Here is a 15,961-nt window from a genome sequence, read left to right on the forward strand (position 1 = left end):
AGGGGTTTTGGAGGAACTGTACCCCAAATTCTTGAAAGCAAAACTCCTGTCACGTCTATGCGTTACAACACAGGGGGGTCAAAGCTGCAGGGGTTTGGGGGGGAACTTCCCCTCAAGCCATGGACAAGCAAAACTTGTGACATGGGTGACCCTGTGTGTGTTAAGGCGGAGCGGGGTGACAGCTGCGGGGGCGGTGGCCCCTGCTGCAGCCATGATGCCTGCCAGCTGTCGAGGAGATCAGTGCAGGGGGGTTCTGGGGCCCTGCACCTCTAGCTGCTGACAGACAAAACTCGTGCTATGGGTGCTTGTGGGACTGCCTGTCTCTGGGCCAGTTGATTGCCTGTATTGATTCTTTGTCTCTTTAGTCTCTGCTTTTGTAGGTGCTAATTGATGGCAATTAGCTGGCTACATTAGCTAGGTCCTGTGTATTGAGCTGGTCCCTGAGTGAATCATGATTGATTGGTAACTGGTAACACAGTAGTTTAGCAGCCAGGCCTGCAGTAGTGTCTCCCACCCCCAAGACAGAGAGTCAGTCCCACAAGCCCCCATGTCATGAATTTTGCCTGTCAGCAGCTAGGGGTGCAGGGCCCTAGAACCCCCCTGCACTGATCTCCTCGAGAGCTGGCAGGTGTCATGGCCGCAGCAGGTGCCACCACCCCTGCAGCTGTCACCTCGCTGTGCCCTAACACACGCAGTGTCACCCATGGCAAGAGTTTTGCTTGTCCACAGCTTGAGGGGCAGTTTTCCCCAAACCCCTGCACTGATCTTCTTGAAACTTGGCAGGCTTCATGCTCTCTGCAGAGTCTACCAATCCTGAAAATTTAATCCAAATCAGACAAAAAACAGCAAAGTTATAGATACTTTATTGTTTCCCCATTATACCCTATGGCAGGATCTCGAAGGCGGAAGCTCCAAACTGCTTCAGGAAGCTGAACGAGGCCAACACTTTGACCTGGACGTGCTGCTTTGGACCCCGAAGCATCCGAAGCTTCTCCAGATCCAAAGCTCTGTCTGAAGCCTTGCACAACCCTTGTGGACAGTGTCTTGGGCTGGGGGAAGCTGTGATTGACAGAGAGAGCTGCCAGTAGAATGTCTGGTTAGGCCTGGGAGTGAAACTGCGTTCTAGTTCCCTAGTGAATCAAAAATAGAACATGCCTGCACTGTCTTCTTACATGGAGTAAAAGACCAGAAGCTGCAGTTTAGTTACTAAACACCCACCAGGCACCTTGTTATTTCTTATTTTGACAAGTTTTTTCCTCTCCTTCCAGAATTTTCGGGGGGGGGAGTAAGGAATTCAGATAAACTCAGGGCATTGTCCACAGACTTCTCTCCTATAGTTTATATGCAGATTGCTTGTCCCTTACCAGCCAGTGAGGTGGGGAGAATCAATGCAGGCATCAGACAGATATTTTATGGGCATTCACACAGAGAGGCAAATGCACACACACTTAGGAAAGTAGGCAGTGGCTGCATTAGAGCTAGGAAATGCTGCAAAACCCACATTGTTTGGCATTTAGTGACCTTAATTTTTCTTTTTCTTTCCCCTTTCTTTTCACCTTTTCAGTTCCACACTTCAGTGTGGGTGAGCTCCCAAACTCACTGGACCTAATTGAAGACCGGTTGGGTGAAGTGGAGCGGAAGAAACGCCATGCCAAAAAAGATGACTACAACATTGAGGTCTTGCTGGCAGTGGATGACTCAGTTGTGCGTTTCCATGGGAAAGAACATGTCCAGAATTACGTCTTAACACTCATGAACATAGTGAGGTTTTCTTTTGTTGTTTGTTTATAAACACTGGTCCTGAAAGAGGGCTGAGAGGTGCGGGTGTGGGGATGGAAGCAAGGGGAAATAATGAAAATGACTGTTTTCACCATTGTTTTTTTTACGTATGCAACATGTGAGTGTTCTTTAGCCAGGTTATTTACTACAGTTCATTTCCACTTGTCCTTTGAAAGATAGGTGGATTTGTCTGATGAGGGTTATTACTTCTCCTTTCTGGGCTTTATGAAGGAATTTTCGTACTAGGTTGAGACAGGAACCAGAAAGGGCCTGTGTACAAAAGACAGATCCTTTTCCTTCTAAGGATCATTATTGATGGAACACTCCCTATAGTGAGGTCCTCATCTGCTGTTCTTGTTATTGCAGACTTCTGGCACACAACTTTCTGTGATGTCACTACTGTGATGACTACAAATCTGTAGTTCTGAAAAGCAAGTCTCAGGAAAAATCCGAAAATTGGGGGAAAGAATGTTCTTTCACATAAAACGTGGTTGTCTTTGACATTTGACGATTGATAATTGTGCAGTTGAATTGATTAAAACCAGAGACGTGCTAAGTGGTTTGATATTCATCTCTGTGCCTTTTTTAATCACTGTAGGATGGCACACTGGGACATAGATTCCTGAATAATGAAGAGGCCAAGTTGGGGGAAGGAGGGACTAGGGGGTGGCTGCCATCTTGTCTGCTGCCCTTTGTGCCATCCTGCCACCAGCCAGTGCCTTCCTCCCCAAGCCCCCCAGGTATGCTGTGAAGTGGGCTGCAGTGGAAAAAGACTGCTGGCTCCCATTGAGGAGCCAGCATTTGATTTTTATTAAGTTTTATTTTAAGTTGATTTTGTGGATATTCCTAGATTTTGCAGTATTTGAGAAATCTGCAGATTTGCCAGTTGAGTAGACCCTTAGTGTTTACTTGCTGTGGTCAGTGGTTTGATTTAAGGCATGGATGACTTCCTAAGATCTCTTTTCTCCTAATCCCATATTTGAAGCTAGATCTGGAATATAGTGTTGAAGCTGCTGTCTGAGAGGGTGTGAGCTAAGTGAGTAAGTTAAACACCATCAGCAACACAGGAGGAAAGTAGATGAAGGCTACATCTGGGAGGTGACTGAAGCAAGGTATCCCTGAACTGAATCAGTTCTTGTTATGGGGAAATGTTAGCAAGAATGATATTGCTTATTCTGCAGGCACACAAATGGTTAATGGTTTTGCAGAACTCTGACAGACTGGAGTGGAGGTTTATGACTTTTAAACAAAAAGCTCTGTATGGAGATCCCTGCAGAGACCTTGTGGGTTATGGCTGCTGTCCAGAACACCTGTTTGGCTGAGAAGCACTAAGGTTAGGTTGTCTGGATGGGTGAAAAGGAGGGATGGTTCCTTCTGGAAAGAAAGGAGAGAAGTATAAAGTATGGGGTTCTTTCACATCATCTTCCTCAGAGTGAAGAATCTGCCACTTATTTTGGTTGTACTTAAGTGGGAGAGACAGACAGGGAAATGCTGTCTCTTCTTCTACCACAATGGTTTTTCCAAAATTCCAGGACATTTTGTAAAATCTGTTTTTTCTCTAGTAAACAGAGAAGGGAAGCCATCTAATGGTTTTCTTGTTGTCTGTTTCATCAGGTTGGCAAACAGTAATGTCTTCAAAATTTCCTATGTCACTTAGGAGTGTATATTCCATTGACTGTGGTTGCCTTGTGTTTCAGGGAATTCTCCCTCCTTGTTTCCAGGCCTCTTCCTGGCAATCGTGAACTTCCCCCCATCAGTGTTGAACAGCCTCTTTTGATACCCCTGCACCCTACATCAGTGATTCTCAAACTTGCTAGACTCAAGGCACCCCTTGTTTAGACTTAAGGCACCTCTTTGAGAAGGCCAGCTCTTGTTTTTTGACTAGGGGAAAGTATTACAGCAGTTCTTCTGTTGCAAAGAGCTCAGAAAGATCACAACAGGTCAGAATGCATTTGACACTGTTGATTCCAATGTGAAATCTCTAGATTTATCTTGTGAATCATGTTTAAGGAATTGAACATATAAAAGTACTAATATTGCATAGACCTTGTGGCATCCTTAAAAGGATTTAATGGCACCCCAGGGTCCTTTAGCACCCTGGTTGAGAATCATTGTCCTATTTCCTATTTCCCATCCTACATTACTTGGAGGAGTTTTCCTTTCATTGTCTATTACCAAAAACGGCAAAAAGGGAGTGAAATATATATATTACTAAAAAGCCAGAGGACATAGAAGAACAATATTTGTTTTACTGTTAATCTTTTAGAACTTATTCTCTGCTGAGTATTTGGCACATAAATATCTGCTGGTTTGAGCAGTATGCACAGAGGTGTTTGTCTCTTTCTCAATCAATGCTTTTACATCGGTCTTGCTTCTCTTCCTCATTCCCTCCCTAGTTGGATGTCTGGTGCAGTATCTGTGCACCAGATGAAGTCTGAAGAGAAGTTTCTTCTAACTCTGTTGCCTTTTCTACCCTATTGCTGTCTACTTGACTATCTGGAAGTGGGAGACATGGATTCTACTCTTGAAACCTTACTATAACTGGGTTCTAAAGTAATGTCAGGAGGACCAGATGACATATACTGTGCAGCAGCTTCTGGGACAGTATGAAGCTGGAGAATGGGAGCAACTATTCTATGTTTCATTCATTTACTTCTCTTCTTTTTTTCAGTGTGGTCATGGAAAGTCTTATGTATGCACTAGGTGACAAATCTATGAAGACTTTTAAAAACATAGACACAAAACAGTGTTATCTTACCCATAGGTGATGAAAGGCTGGGGCTAATGGGGTTTAGCCCCCACACATGCAGGGCAGTGAGTAGGGCCACAGGGCAGCCCAGCTGTGGGCTCTGGGCTGCTGCAGCAGGAGGGGAGGAGCGTGTACGCTCAGACATGCAGCCAGAATCAGAGCCAGCCATGATCGTAGCCCCGCCATGTGGATTACTGTTCAGCATAGCAGGCAGGCAAATGTCAGTGTACTCTGTGAAGGGGAAGGGGGGCCAGATTGAGGGCCCCACAGTGCGAGAGGGAGTAGGGAAGAGTCAGGGGGAGGCAGGGGCTGGGGTGAATGGGGCCCCAGGCCAGGTTGTGGGATGATCAGAGTCTGGGTGGTGCATCCAGGGGTGCAGGGGGGCTCCTGCCATGGTGTGCACTCCGTCCCAGACAGTGGCAGCAGAGTGCAGAGTGCAGCCCACCTCTGCCTCGCACACAGATCCAGGGGACGTCTGCCCCCTGGGCCTCTGCCAGGATGCACGCAGCAGCGGGAGCCCTTCTGTCCCTGGATAAGCAGTCTGGGCTCTGAGCATCCCACAGTCTACCCTGGCCTCAGGGCCCCATTCATCCCAGCCACTGCGCCTGCCTCTGCCCCATTCCCTCCCTCACTACAGGGGCCTCTATCTGCTCCCCCACACCTCTTCCCCATGACAGACTTACCTGCTGGGCTGGGAGAGTGCGTACACACAAGCACACACACACACATTCAGCCCCCGCAAATAGTACTTTTTCCACCTATGACCTTCCCTTGCAGTCAGTAGTAGAGCTATATTGTTGGTTAGCCTAAGGGTATATTAGCTACAGCATGATATGCAGAAAATTGCAATCTTGTTAGCCTCCCATTAGTATTAGTGCAAATCAATCATCTGAATTCCCAAGACAGCCACAGAAGACTGACATGTTGGGGACAGCACTTAGAACTATAAAGGAAAACTGTGTGTTTGATTCACAACTATTTGTTTTCTGTCTGTTGCTGTGATCATAGTTGTGACCATGTGACTGGATTATCGCAAACCTGCTATACTGTGGTGTTTCTTAGGCTCTCTTAATTGGCATGAGCATCTTCTACTGTCATCTGGCATTATTATATGAAAAGATGGCCATGCCTGTGTATAGACATAGACTTAAAATGTACAAAGACATTTATATTTTTAAACAAAGTATCTGAATATTTCTATTCTGATGTATTTTCATGGTTTGTTTATTAAGCTCCAAGATTCTGCTCAGTACTGCAAAAGACCTCAAGAAAGATGAAGCTTCTGCCCCAAGAACTTTACAGGCTGAATAGGTGAAGGTAAACATAAAAAAGACCCTTAGGAGCTGCCCAGCTGAGACCCAGGTTGTGCAAACACTTGGGTACATTTGTGTGTTTATACATGTAAGCATGGGCAGATCCAGGGTCCTGGCAAAGAGGTTGTGGCCATTGTGCAAGTGGCACACAGCCAACCTGGTGTGACCACACACCTACTTTACCATGATCTTAAATGGCAATGAGCTCTCTGAGCTTACCAGCATGTCTGTGCAGCTCCAGCTGGTGTTCTGATGTGGTGTGAACTCTGAGTTCATCATCTTGTTGGCGCAGGGTCTGGCCAGAGTCCCTGCTTTTGGATGGTTCCACAGCCCCAGCTGGTAAGTGCTACCACCATTCTCCCACCCTCTCCCTTATTGCCCTTCAGCAGCAGGGGAAAAGAGGGGATGGACAGTAACAGTGGTCACCTCCTGCTTTCATGCAGCTCTGGAGCACAGCTGCTTACTCCCTCTTTTCCCCTGCTGCTGAATTAGGTGTGGCAGGGGAAGCAGGGAAAAGAGGAGAAGGGAAAACAGCAGTGGTACCCATCCTTTGGATGCCACATGAAAGCAGGCACCCTGTGCTGACCAGCTGGTGAGCTCAGAACTCACAGTACACGTGAAACTCCAGTTGGGCTGAGTTGGGCTGACATGCTGCTGAGTTCAGAGAGCTTACTGTGCAGCAAGCAAGGCACAGACAAAGGCACTTATGACCATACCAATGACCCTGGCTGGATTTGCCCCTGAAATAATGCCATTGTCTGCAGTTGGACTATTCACAGGTAGACAGGTGTTCAGTGCCTGCAAAATCAGGACTTTGTAGTTTTCCTTGGTTATTACCATATTTACTCAATTCCAAGATGAGGTTTCTTTCTCCATTTAAGATTGGGTGTGGGAAGTTCATCTTGGAACTGAGTACAAGGCAAAAGGGAAGACAAGCAGCTGCAGCAGCTTTGGCTCCAGCTCCAGCTCCAGCTTTGAACCAGGGTCAGGGTCTAAACTGCAACTGCTATCTGCCACCTCTGTCCCCTGCCTTTGCCCCCCCCTGCAGCCACCTCCTTCCTCCCCATCTCCCCCTCACCTGCCACAGCCTCTGACTGCCCTGCTCACACTCTGCTCCAGCCCCACTTGTTTCTGAAGCATGGAGTACATGCTGAGGCTGGAGCAAGCATGTGCTCCATGCCCTGGGCTGGAGCAGGGCTGGAGTCTGCTGGAGCTGAGGGTAAGTGTGGGGACAGAGATTGGGAGGGGAGGGGAATGGGGAGGAAGAGAGGTCGTGGCAGGGGGAGGGAAGGTGCAGGCATAGAGGGGTCAGTTTGGGGGAACATGGGGCTGGGGGGCAGGCTGCTTGAATCCCTCATTGCCTGCCTCCCTGCCTGTCCCCCATGCCACTGCTTACTCTGCTGCAGTGGTGGTGGGGTGCTAATTTAAGACAACCCTCCAATATTTAGAGTCTATACATGGAAAATTATAACAAATGTATACATTTTCCACGTATAGAATTATTGGGGGGTGTGTCTTAAATTCAGAATGGTCTTCGATGCAAGTAAATATGATGTATTGTTTGTTTTTTTCTAACCTTTTGGTGATGGTGCCTTACTGGAACTGTGGAGGAAATTAAGAAAGAATAGCATAAGTATGCAGTGCAGGGAGTGCACTGAAGGCATATGGGGCTAGGGGAGCATACGAGGGTGAAGCATGAGTATAGGACTTTTACTTGTGGGGTCCTGGTCCATGCTTATAGCTCCTAGGTGCTATGCTAATGGTAATAGTAATGGAGGGTGTAGATGAGAATGAGGAAGGAACTGAAGGGAGCAGTGAGGCTGAGTGCTGAAAATCCAGTTCCTTTTTTACTTACCTGCCAGAGCCTCAGTTTAGGATTCTGTTTCTTCTCAGCCGTGGTTGCTGACAGAGTGGGGAATTGCTCAAGAAGGCTGTGTTGTCTTTAGGTATTGTAAAGGAAATCCTAAATCTTGACCATAGAATCTAATAGATTTTGCACATGTGGGAGGAACTGATTCCCAAATAATTCTTGTAAAATGCAATTGCTCATTCAAAGATCCTGTTACTGATTAGGGATTTTACCCTGCTTACTGCACTGTTATAAGTGCTCTGCATTTCAGCTTTAAGTTAACTACATTGAACTGTGCCTGAAAAACCATGTGGTTCTCACCTCATATAAAATGAGGAATATATAATGGAATTTCTCTTAAATGACCATTGAAGGGACCAGCAAAAGGTACATGCCTGTTCAGTAATGGTCAAATGAGTTTAACTACTGCAGGCACTATAGGTACTTAATATGGTAACTCAAGAGAGGTTTATATAGCAGAGGTGGAGAACTCAGACCAGCTTTTATTTCCTTTGGAAACATGTTTTCTGTTGAAACAGTCATATTTAGGTAGCTGAGTGCAAGCCTCTTGCTGAAGAGACATTAACGACTATGAAATCCTGGATAAGACCAAAAATTGGGGTAAAATTTTAGCTACTAAAGCCAATTTACCAGAGGGTCTTTACTTTTTTTCAAAAAATATTTGCAGATGGAAATGGTCTTTAGATGTGTAACCATCTATCATTTGCATATACAAGCTGTTCGCTTGTAAACTTCCTGTGTACATAGAGGCTGAGATATGAAGCTTTTAACATTGTCTCTTGTGGACATTAGTTTATTGCAGTATGAAATCAGGAAAGGACAGGGTAACATTTTTTGACACTGGGATCTCCCCATGCTATTGGTGTCACAGATGATGTCATTTTTTAAGCTTGGGGGATGGCATGGGAGGCTCGGAATTGTCAGTTTTAATCAAAAGCTTTATTTTCAAACACATTTCATGGTTCATGCACAGCAGGGAGTGCTTTTCACTGTGTGAATGTTCAGGATGCTATGCTGAGTGAAAGAGGGACAGCTGTCTTTTCAAATAAAGGCCCCATTTGAGAGTTTAATGTATATAAAAGAAAAGATCAATAAAAGGGGAAAACATGACCCCTTTGGATAATATGCAAAATGAATAGCTTATCAGAGCATTATTGCCCATCAAGCAGGCCTTTTTCTTTCTTTTTTTGTTTTTGCTCCTGGCTCTGACACATTTTCTTTTCAGACTTGTCAAGTCTCCTGCACTCAGTGGGTGATACCCCCAGTTTAATGGACTCACCTGCTAGTTATCTGTCACTGTCTGTGACCATTATAAGCCTTCTCTTCAGGGCAGATATCATGACATCATATTGGGCTACGTTGCTTGGGGGGAGAGCAGAGGGAGAGGGGAGGAGATGTAGGGAGAGAAGTGTCTTGGCATGGTGCACAGACTTAGTCCCTCCTTCAGCTTGACAGCCTTGCTTTTCCTTACTGCAGCAGTAATTCCCTCAAGTACCAAATTCAGTAGAAAAGCTTTTAAAACACACCTGATGAGCCAAAAGGGTCTCAAATATGGTGCCAAACCACCAGCTAGCAGGATAATTACACAATGTAGACAGAGTGAGAGGACAGGTCATGGCTCTGACAAGACTGTAATGGGGCAGGGGAGGGAACCTGAGAGCATGCTGGAGGTTAGCATTACTCTCCAGCATTTATTTTTTAACTGAAAACATGTTAGTGGAACGTGCATTTCAGCCAAATGGCCTGTACTTTGTGGTCTGGAAGACATGGGGGACAAGAGGGTTTTTGGGGGTTTGTTGGGAAGGAGTGCGCAGGAGAACCATACAAGCAGTTATAAATCACAACCTGACCGAGACCACACAACTGAACACTAATCCTATTAGTTCAAGGCAAAGCTAAAGAGGAGAGGCTTGGCTGGAGTGCTGTCAGGACTATAACAACGGAGGATTTAATGAGCTGGTAGCTTGGGCATGGCAAGGCTGGAGAGTGCTATGAATAACTAGATGGAGTGAGGTGAGGCTCAAACAAGGGCCAGATTTCCTTGGAAAGTCTCCTGGAGCTTTAAAGTCTAAATATATCCTAGGTCTGGGGGTTAGCTAAGTAACAATTTCAGAAGCTCATCAAACATTTGCAAAATGTAAAGCCCTTGCAGCATTCAGGATGTCTAAACCTCAAGAATCTCTTAAGTGCTCTATGTCAGTGGGAGATGAGCCCATGTACTCAGGGTGTCTGTTAGGGCTTTTTACCCACTGATTGTTTTAAACTGAGTTGCAGGGGCTGACTTTCCACTGATATTTTGAAGAACTGCTACAGGTATTTTGAAAAATTGTTTGCCCAGCTTTGGGCTCTACTCACTCTTGTTAATGAAGATGTATTCTTTTGTTTTGCCTAAGAAATAATTGTGTTTTGCCTAATGGCTAATTCTTGCAATATATAAACCAAAGCACCTTCCTTTACATCGGCTATCCTCAGATCACTGTGGGGTGAGGATTCCTTCAATAATGTTTCTATCCATGCAAGTCATTCTCAGACGCTGTATGGTGAATGTTGGCTTCACTGCTGCTTTGACTCTTCTGCATGGGTTAACTGTTCACTCCAACACACATCCACCTTGAGCACGTCTGTCTGGTATGCAGACCTGTTTGGCCCACATAGTTTGACACCACTGATGTAATCACCACAGTTGGCCTCATCAGGGAACTGCTACCTCTAATGGCATCATTTATAGATTCCCAGTTTGTTCCCACAGATCCATAATTTTAAGGTATCATCTGTGATCTCTGGGTGAGCACATCTTGCATATAGCACCTCTGCAAGCCTGTCTGAGGTATTAGACAGAAATGAGAAATGTTTCAAAGACTTTTCCCACCAAAGGTCACACATAGTTAAAAACCCTGTGCTTGTGAGACCAGTTGGTATCTATTGCTTACAAGCACAGTGCTCTTAACTAAGTGTGACCTTTGGGTTAGGGACAGACATTCAGAAAGCCTGAGCCTGAATTGATTCAATCTTTGCTTGTTAGTCTAACCTCCAGAGTGAACTGGTTTGCAAGTGGATAGATGTTCAGCACATGCCTGCAGTGGCTCAGGCCAGAAGCCTGAGGATTCTAGAGCAGACCTTCATTCCAACAGGGCAGCTGAGCTGAGGGGGGTCTGGCAAGGCCCTTGCAGGCCTGAGTTAGACTGAGGAGGGGTTTAAACCCCAACCTCAGCACTGCAAGTCTACTCGGCCCTGGAGGGGGACTCTTCCACCTGCTTCTCCCCCACCACCGAGAGGTGAAGAGGGGGGTGCTCCATGTGATGCTGCCTGGCCCCAGATGGGGACTCTTCGCCAACCCTCCCCCCCCACCACAGGGCAGAGAGCGGGGCTCTGTTCCATGCTGGGGGGGACCCTTCCCTGTCCTCCTGCCCCCACCCTCTGCTGCCACAGTGTGGGGTGGGGAGGCGTTTGCGGTGCTCCCCATCCCAGCCCAGCCAGGGTCCAGCCAGCAGCTGTAACAGAGCCATAGCTGCCAGGAGTGGCAGCTGCTTGGTGGGGTTGGGCCCGGCCAGCCCATGAGGGTGGGGCCACCCGTGGCAGGTGCAGCTCAGTGACAGGGAGGTGAGCACAGCTGGGCAGCCTCTGAGCAGCCCAGGTAAGCCGCTTCCTGGCCAGCCACCGGCTGTGCATGCTGGGCTGTGTTCACTGACGGGGGGAAGAAGCTGCTCATCTGCACTTGCCTTCCTGTTACTGAGCTGCACCCGCCAAAGGTGGCCCTGCCCCTGTGGCCTGACCCAGTCCCATCGAGCGGCTACCTTAGCCGGGGCTGAGCAAGGCCAGCCCAGGCTGCGGTTCTGGGGCCACCCCGCTAGCAGCTGCAGCTCCGTTACAGCTGCTTCCCACGCCCTGGCTGGGCTGGGGAGCACCACAAGAGCCTCCCCTCCCTGCCCTGCAGTGGTGGTGGTGGGGAGGAGGATGGGAAAGAGCTCCCTCTCTGCACTGAACAGAGACCCCCCTGCCCTGTGAGGGAAGGGGGGAAGTGTTCCTTTCCTCTGGGGCTGGGGCCAGGCTGGGAAGCCTGCACAGAGCCCCCACTCCCCACCCCTCAGTGGTGGGGGCGGAGGAGGAGGAGGGGGAAGAGTACCCCCCAGCATGGAACAGAGCCCCTCTCCCTGACCTGTGGGGGGGGTGGGGTGGAGATGGGAAGAGTCCCCATCTGAGGCCAGGCAGCATCACATGGAGCACCCCCCCCATGGCAGTGGGAAAGGAACAGGGGGAAGACAGAAGGGGGGCTCTAAGCAAGACTGCCTGGCCAGGCTGACAGGCAGATCCTGGCTGCAGTGGGGCAGGAGGGGAAGAAGGGAAGAATTAATTCCCTCCCTGCCCACTTTGCCTACTTTGCCTTAACAGGTCCGTGCTGCCCAGTGTCTCGCCATGTCTTCTCCCTGCTCTGGCTGGAGAGCAGAGGGGAAAGGCCAGCCCAGCTCTGGAGCAGAGGAGAGCCCAGCCCAGAGAGCATGCCAGGATGCTGGGGGAGTCTGGTTTATCTTAAACCAGGAAGGGGTCTGGGACAGACATTGCATAAACTGGTTTGGGCCAAATCAGTTAAGTATGATGCTACATTCAACCAGGTTTATCTCAAGCCAGTTTCAAACTAGTTTACGTGCACTGAACATCTGTTCTGTTACAGGTTTACATCAGTTTCTGTCACTTAAACTGGTTTATGTGTAATGTCTGTCCCTAGCCTTGGTGGGAAAGGTCTTTGGAACATTTCTCATTTCTCTCCAGTACCTCAGAGAGTCTTGCAGAGGTGGTGTATGAAAGGCGTGCTCTTTGGTGGTGTTGCAGCTAGCAAGGTGTTGGGGAAGAGTCTGAGGGAGTTTGTCAGAGGTACTGGGGTGTTCATACAGCTGATGTGCATATAAAACAGTCTTAGGCATCTGTATGGGTGCTCATCTGAGGAGCAGTACCCAGGAGCTTGTTGTGGTTTTTGTGGTGATTTGTAAGAGCTATGTGTTGTTTTCTTTTGATGGCAGTATGTCAGAAGTATGCATGTGGTGGCAGGGAGGTTGATTTCAGGTTTACTGGCATCTGCAGTTCTGTACTGAAACAAGATAAACATTTTCTCTTTTCCAAGAACACTGTTGTGTGGTGGGTGGTTGAACTGCAGTTGAAGCTAATGAACAAAATGTTGATTGCTGCATATAAACACTGGCTTAACCTTTCCTCTTCTATGAGAAGTTTGTAGATCTTGTAAAGCTAAACAAAAACGCAGTTTGGTATTCCTATGTTTACAGTTTATTTTAAATTTTGCAAGGCCAATCCACCCCTTGCCCTGATGATTTGTACTTGGGCTTTGATGATAATACTGGTAATTCTTTACTAGTGCAAAGTAGAGAGCAAATTGGGTTGCCATAATTTGTCTAATGGGAATACCCAAGGCAAAAAGAATGTGATGGAAAATACACAATGCTAGTAGTCAGACAGCACTGCAGTTTTTGCCCTCAGATGCTGAAGAAGAATGCAATTATATTTTAAGAACAGGATGGATGCAGGAAGCCCATGTGTTGTTTTGGGTGTATGGTCTCTACAAGGCCATATGCAACAGTCATTTCCTTTCAGACTTGGCTTGTCAAGAAACCCTTATGAAAAGTCTTGTTTTGTTATTAATCAGTGGTCTTGGGTTTGCAATATTGAAAGGGTCTCCTGAGAAAACTTGCTTTATGTGCGCTTTGGAGAAAGCACCTTCGTCACTCCATTGGTCTTCCCTTAACTTGTGATGTGATAGAGACAGGAAGAGCCTCTCTTTAGGGAGGGGTACAGAGACACATCAGTCCTTCATTGCTAGTAAGAGCCTCTTTCTTTTTTCCCCCCAACAGCTACTAGTTCTGGAGGTTTTATTGAGGGTTAAGTGCTCCTGGTGCGGTACCCAATGAGAGCTATGGCTTGGAATTCATTGCTAAAGGGTGGAACCTGATTTTAGGGTGGAGCCTATTAGTGTCTGTCTGCAAAAGCTTGGTCTTTGATTCAATACAGAATTTTGAGATAATGATATATTATTCCATAGTAAGAGAAAGGGGAAAATGGTGCTGCAGTGTTCTATTGCTTTAACAAGTGTCTTTCACTAAAAAGTAACTGTATATGGTGTTACAAAACTTGTTAGCAAGAGAGGACGCAGAAGAAAGTGACACAAGACATGCTTCTAATCCATTTATCAAACTATACAGAGTTTCTGTTTGAGGGAATGTGGACTTGTAATAAATAGGCAGCAAGGATAATTAAGATACAGACATGATCCTGTGACCCAGTGGAAGCCTCTTCAGGTTGCTTTAATTTGAACCAGTAGCTCACAAGGGCCATTTTAGCAGCTGGGGGTTGTGGGCCTACAAAAATACTCCAGCCACGGTCCTTCTTGCCTAGCTATATTTGCTATTCTGAGAGGGTAGATGGGGGGGGGTGGTCTTTTGTGTTGGGGGTTAAGTTAGTTAGTACTTGGAGGCAGCCATTCCTTCATTGCCAAGTGAGGAGACTGTAGTTGCAGGTTACTGGGATAGCACCATCTGTGGCCGTTCTTGAGTCTGGTATAATTTACTTCGGTATATAAAACCTTTGTAAATCCCACTGGGGTAAGTGTATGTCACCCTATGCCCAGAGCAAGAATGAACAAGTGAGAGAGAGAGACATGTACATTGCAGGCACTCAGGACATTTACCAAATAAACTCCCCAGCACTGGGATTTCCTGTCTTTGGGAAGAGAAAAGCTCTTTTCCCACATGATCCTCCACTAAGGGACTTTAGGCTGCTCTCTGTGAGCATGTTGGCTTTTTTATTAGGAGGGCCCACTAGTTCCTGACACCTTAATCTGATTAGAAGGAGAAAATCCTACCCTTCAGAGTCTCACACTGAGCCAGGTTCAATCTGTAACAGTTACCATTTAGCACTAATGAGGTGGCTGAATATCAACAACATCCCAAATACTGGCTTTGAAAGGGGATTGAGCCAGAGAGGGAGGAGGCGGGAGAATTGTGTCACGTACAGTACAGAGCCGTTATTACTGGCTTGGCATTCATTGTGCTTAACACAGCATTGCTGCTGCTAAGGTTCTGGCAGTGTCTCCCCACATGTAAACCTCTTTATTATGAATTCACTCTTAGTTGAAACTTAGTGGTACCAGAGGATTTTTTTTAACATATTTGGATACAAGGGATTGAAGGAAAAGGGCTGCAGAGTTATTTTTTTGACTCTAGGAATTAAATTAGCTCCCTTTTCTCCTCTGATTTGATTGCCTCAGGGTATGTCTGCATGTCCCCAGAGATTTAAAAGATGAGACATGGGGAATGTGATTTTAGGATTAAATTATAATGCAAAAGAGTTATTTCCTCCTTTACCCCAGCACTGCCATCCCAGCCACTGCCTAGTGCTCTGTGGAGTGGTGCTCTCAAACATGTTCGTTCACACTGGAAGTGAGGTGGTGAAGTTGTGCTAATGGTGCCTCACCCCTCCTCACTGCTCTTGAGATGTCTGTGTTTGGTACACTTGAGGGTGGTGGGAACTCCTCTTTACACTCAAGATCCCCTGCAGTAAATGCCACCTATTATCTTTCACTGGTTTTTTGAATACAGAAGAATAACATAGCAGTTTTTCTGTTGCAAAGAATGCAGAAAGACTATAGCAGGTCAGAACAGTTTTGACACTATGAATTCTTATTTGAAACCTCTGGGTTTATCTTGTGAATCATGTTTTCACACCAAACAGTGCTAACGTGGTGTGGTGTCTGTCCTGTAGCACCGTTGAAAAGCTCCTAAGGTACACCAGGGTGCCATAGCACTGTGGTTGATAGTCACTGCCTTAGTGTAACTTCACTGCCTCAGTTCCAGGTTTAGCACATGTTTGAATAGGAACAGGTGGGCAGGGCATGATCAAGAGCACTGATCAGGACATTGAGGAACCAGTGCAGAGACAGCCTCCTTGCCCTTTTCTAATGCCCTGCTCTTTGTGTGAGAGTGTTTTTATAAGGGAAGTATGACTAGTGCTTTTAAATGCAGGCACTGTTTAACATTGGAAAATCAATTGTCATGCATGGCAGAGACTTCATATAATTTTAATGGCTCAGAATATTTGTACACTGTAGACTGGAATTATTGGATGGGATCCTAGTCCTGTATTTCTGTAAAGCCCTGCTGCTATATAGTGTGCTCAGACTGGGGGTTGACATGATGATCATTGATTCTCTTAAGCTCTGAAAAGTTACCTACTGGGTTAGTCTTGCCC

General features: G+C 46.6%; 1 protein-coding gene across 3 annotated transcripts in view; it reads left to right on the forward strand.

Moving 5' to 3' along the window:
- The window catches only part of ADAMTS14 (ADAM metallopeptidase with thrombospondin type 1 motif 14), a 168,317-nt gene that overhangs the window by 37,213 nt on the left and 115,143 nt on the right, over positions 1-15,961 (forward strand). For all 3 annotated transcript variants that reach the window (XM_019507809.1, XM_019507810.1, XM_019507811.1), the window contains exon 4: positions 1,565-1,761. In XM_019507809.1, the coding sequence (XP_019363354.1) occupies positions 1,565-1,761 (197 nt within the window). The remainder of the gene's footprint in view (positions 1-1,564; positions 1,762-15,961) is intronic.

The sequence above is a fragment of the Gavialis gangeticus genome, unplaced genomic scaffold, assembly GCF_001723915.1.
Source record: "Gavialis gangeticus isolate Ggan-Ray unplaced genomic scaffold, GavGan_comp1, whole genome shotgun sequence".
Lineage (NCBI taxonomy): Eukaryota > Metazoa > Chordata > Crocodylia > Gavialidae > Gavialis > Gavialis gangeticus.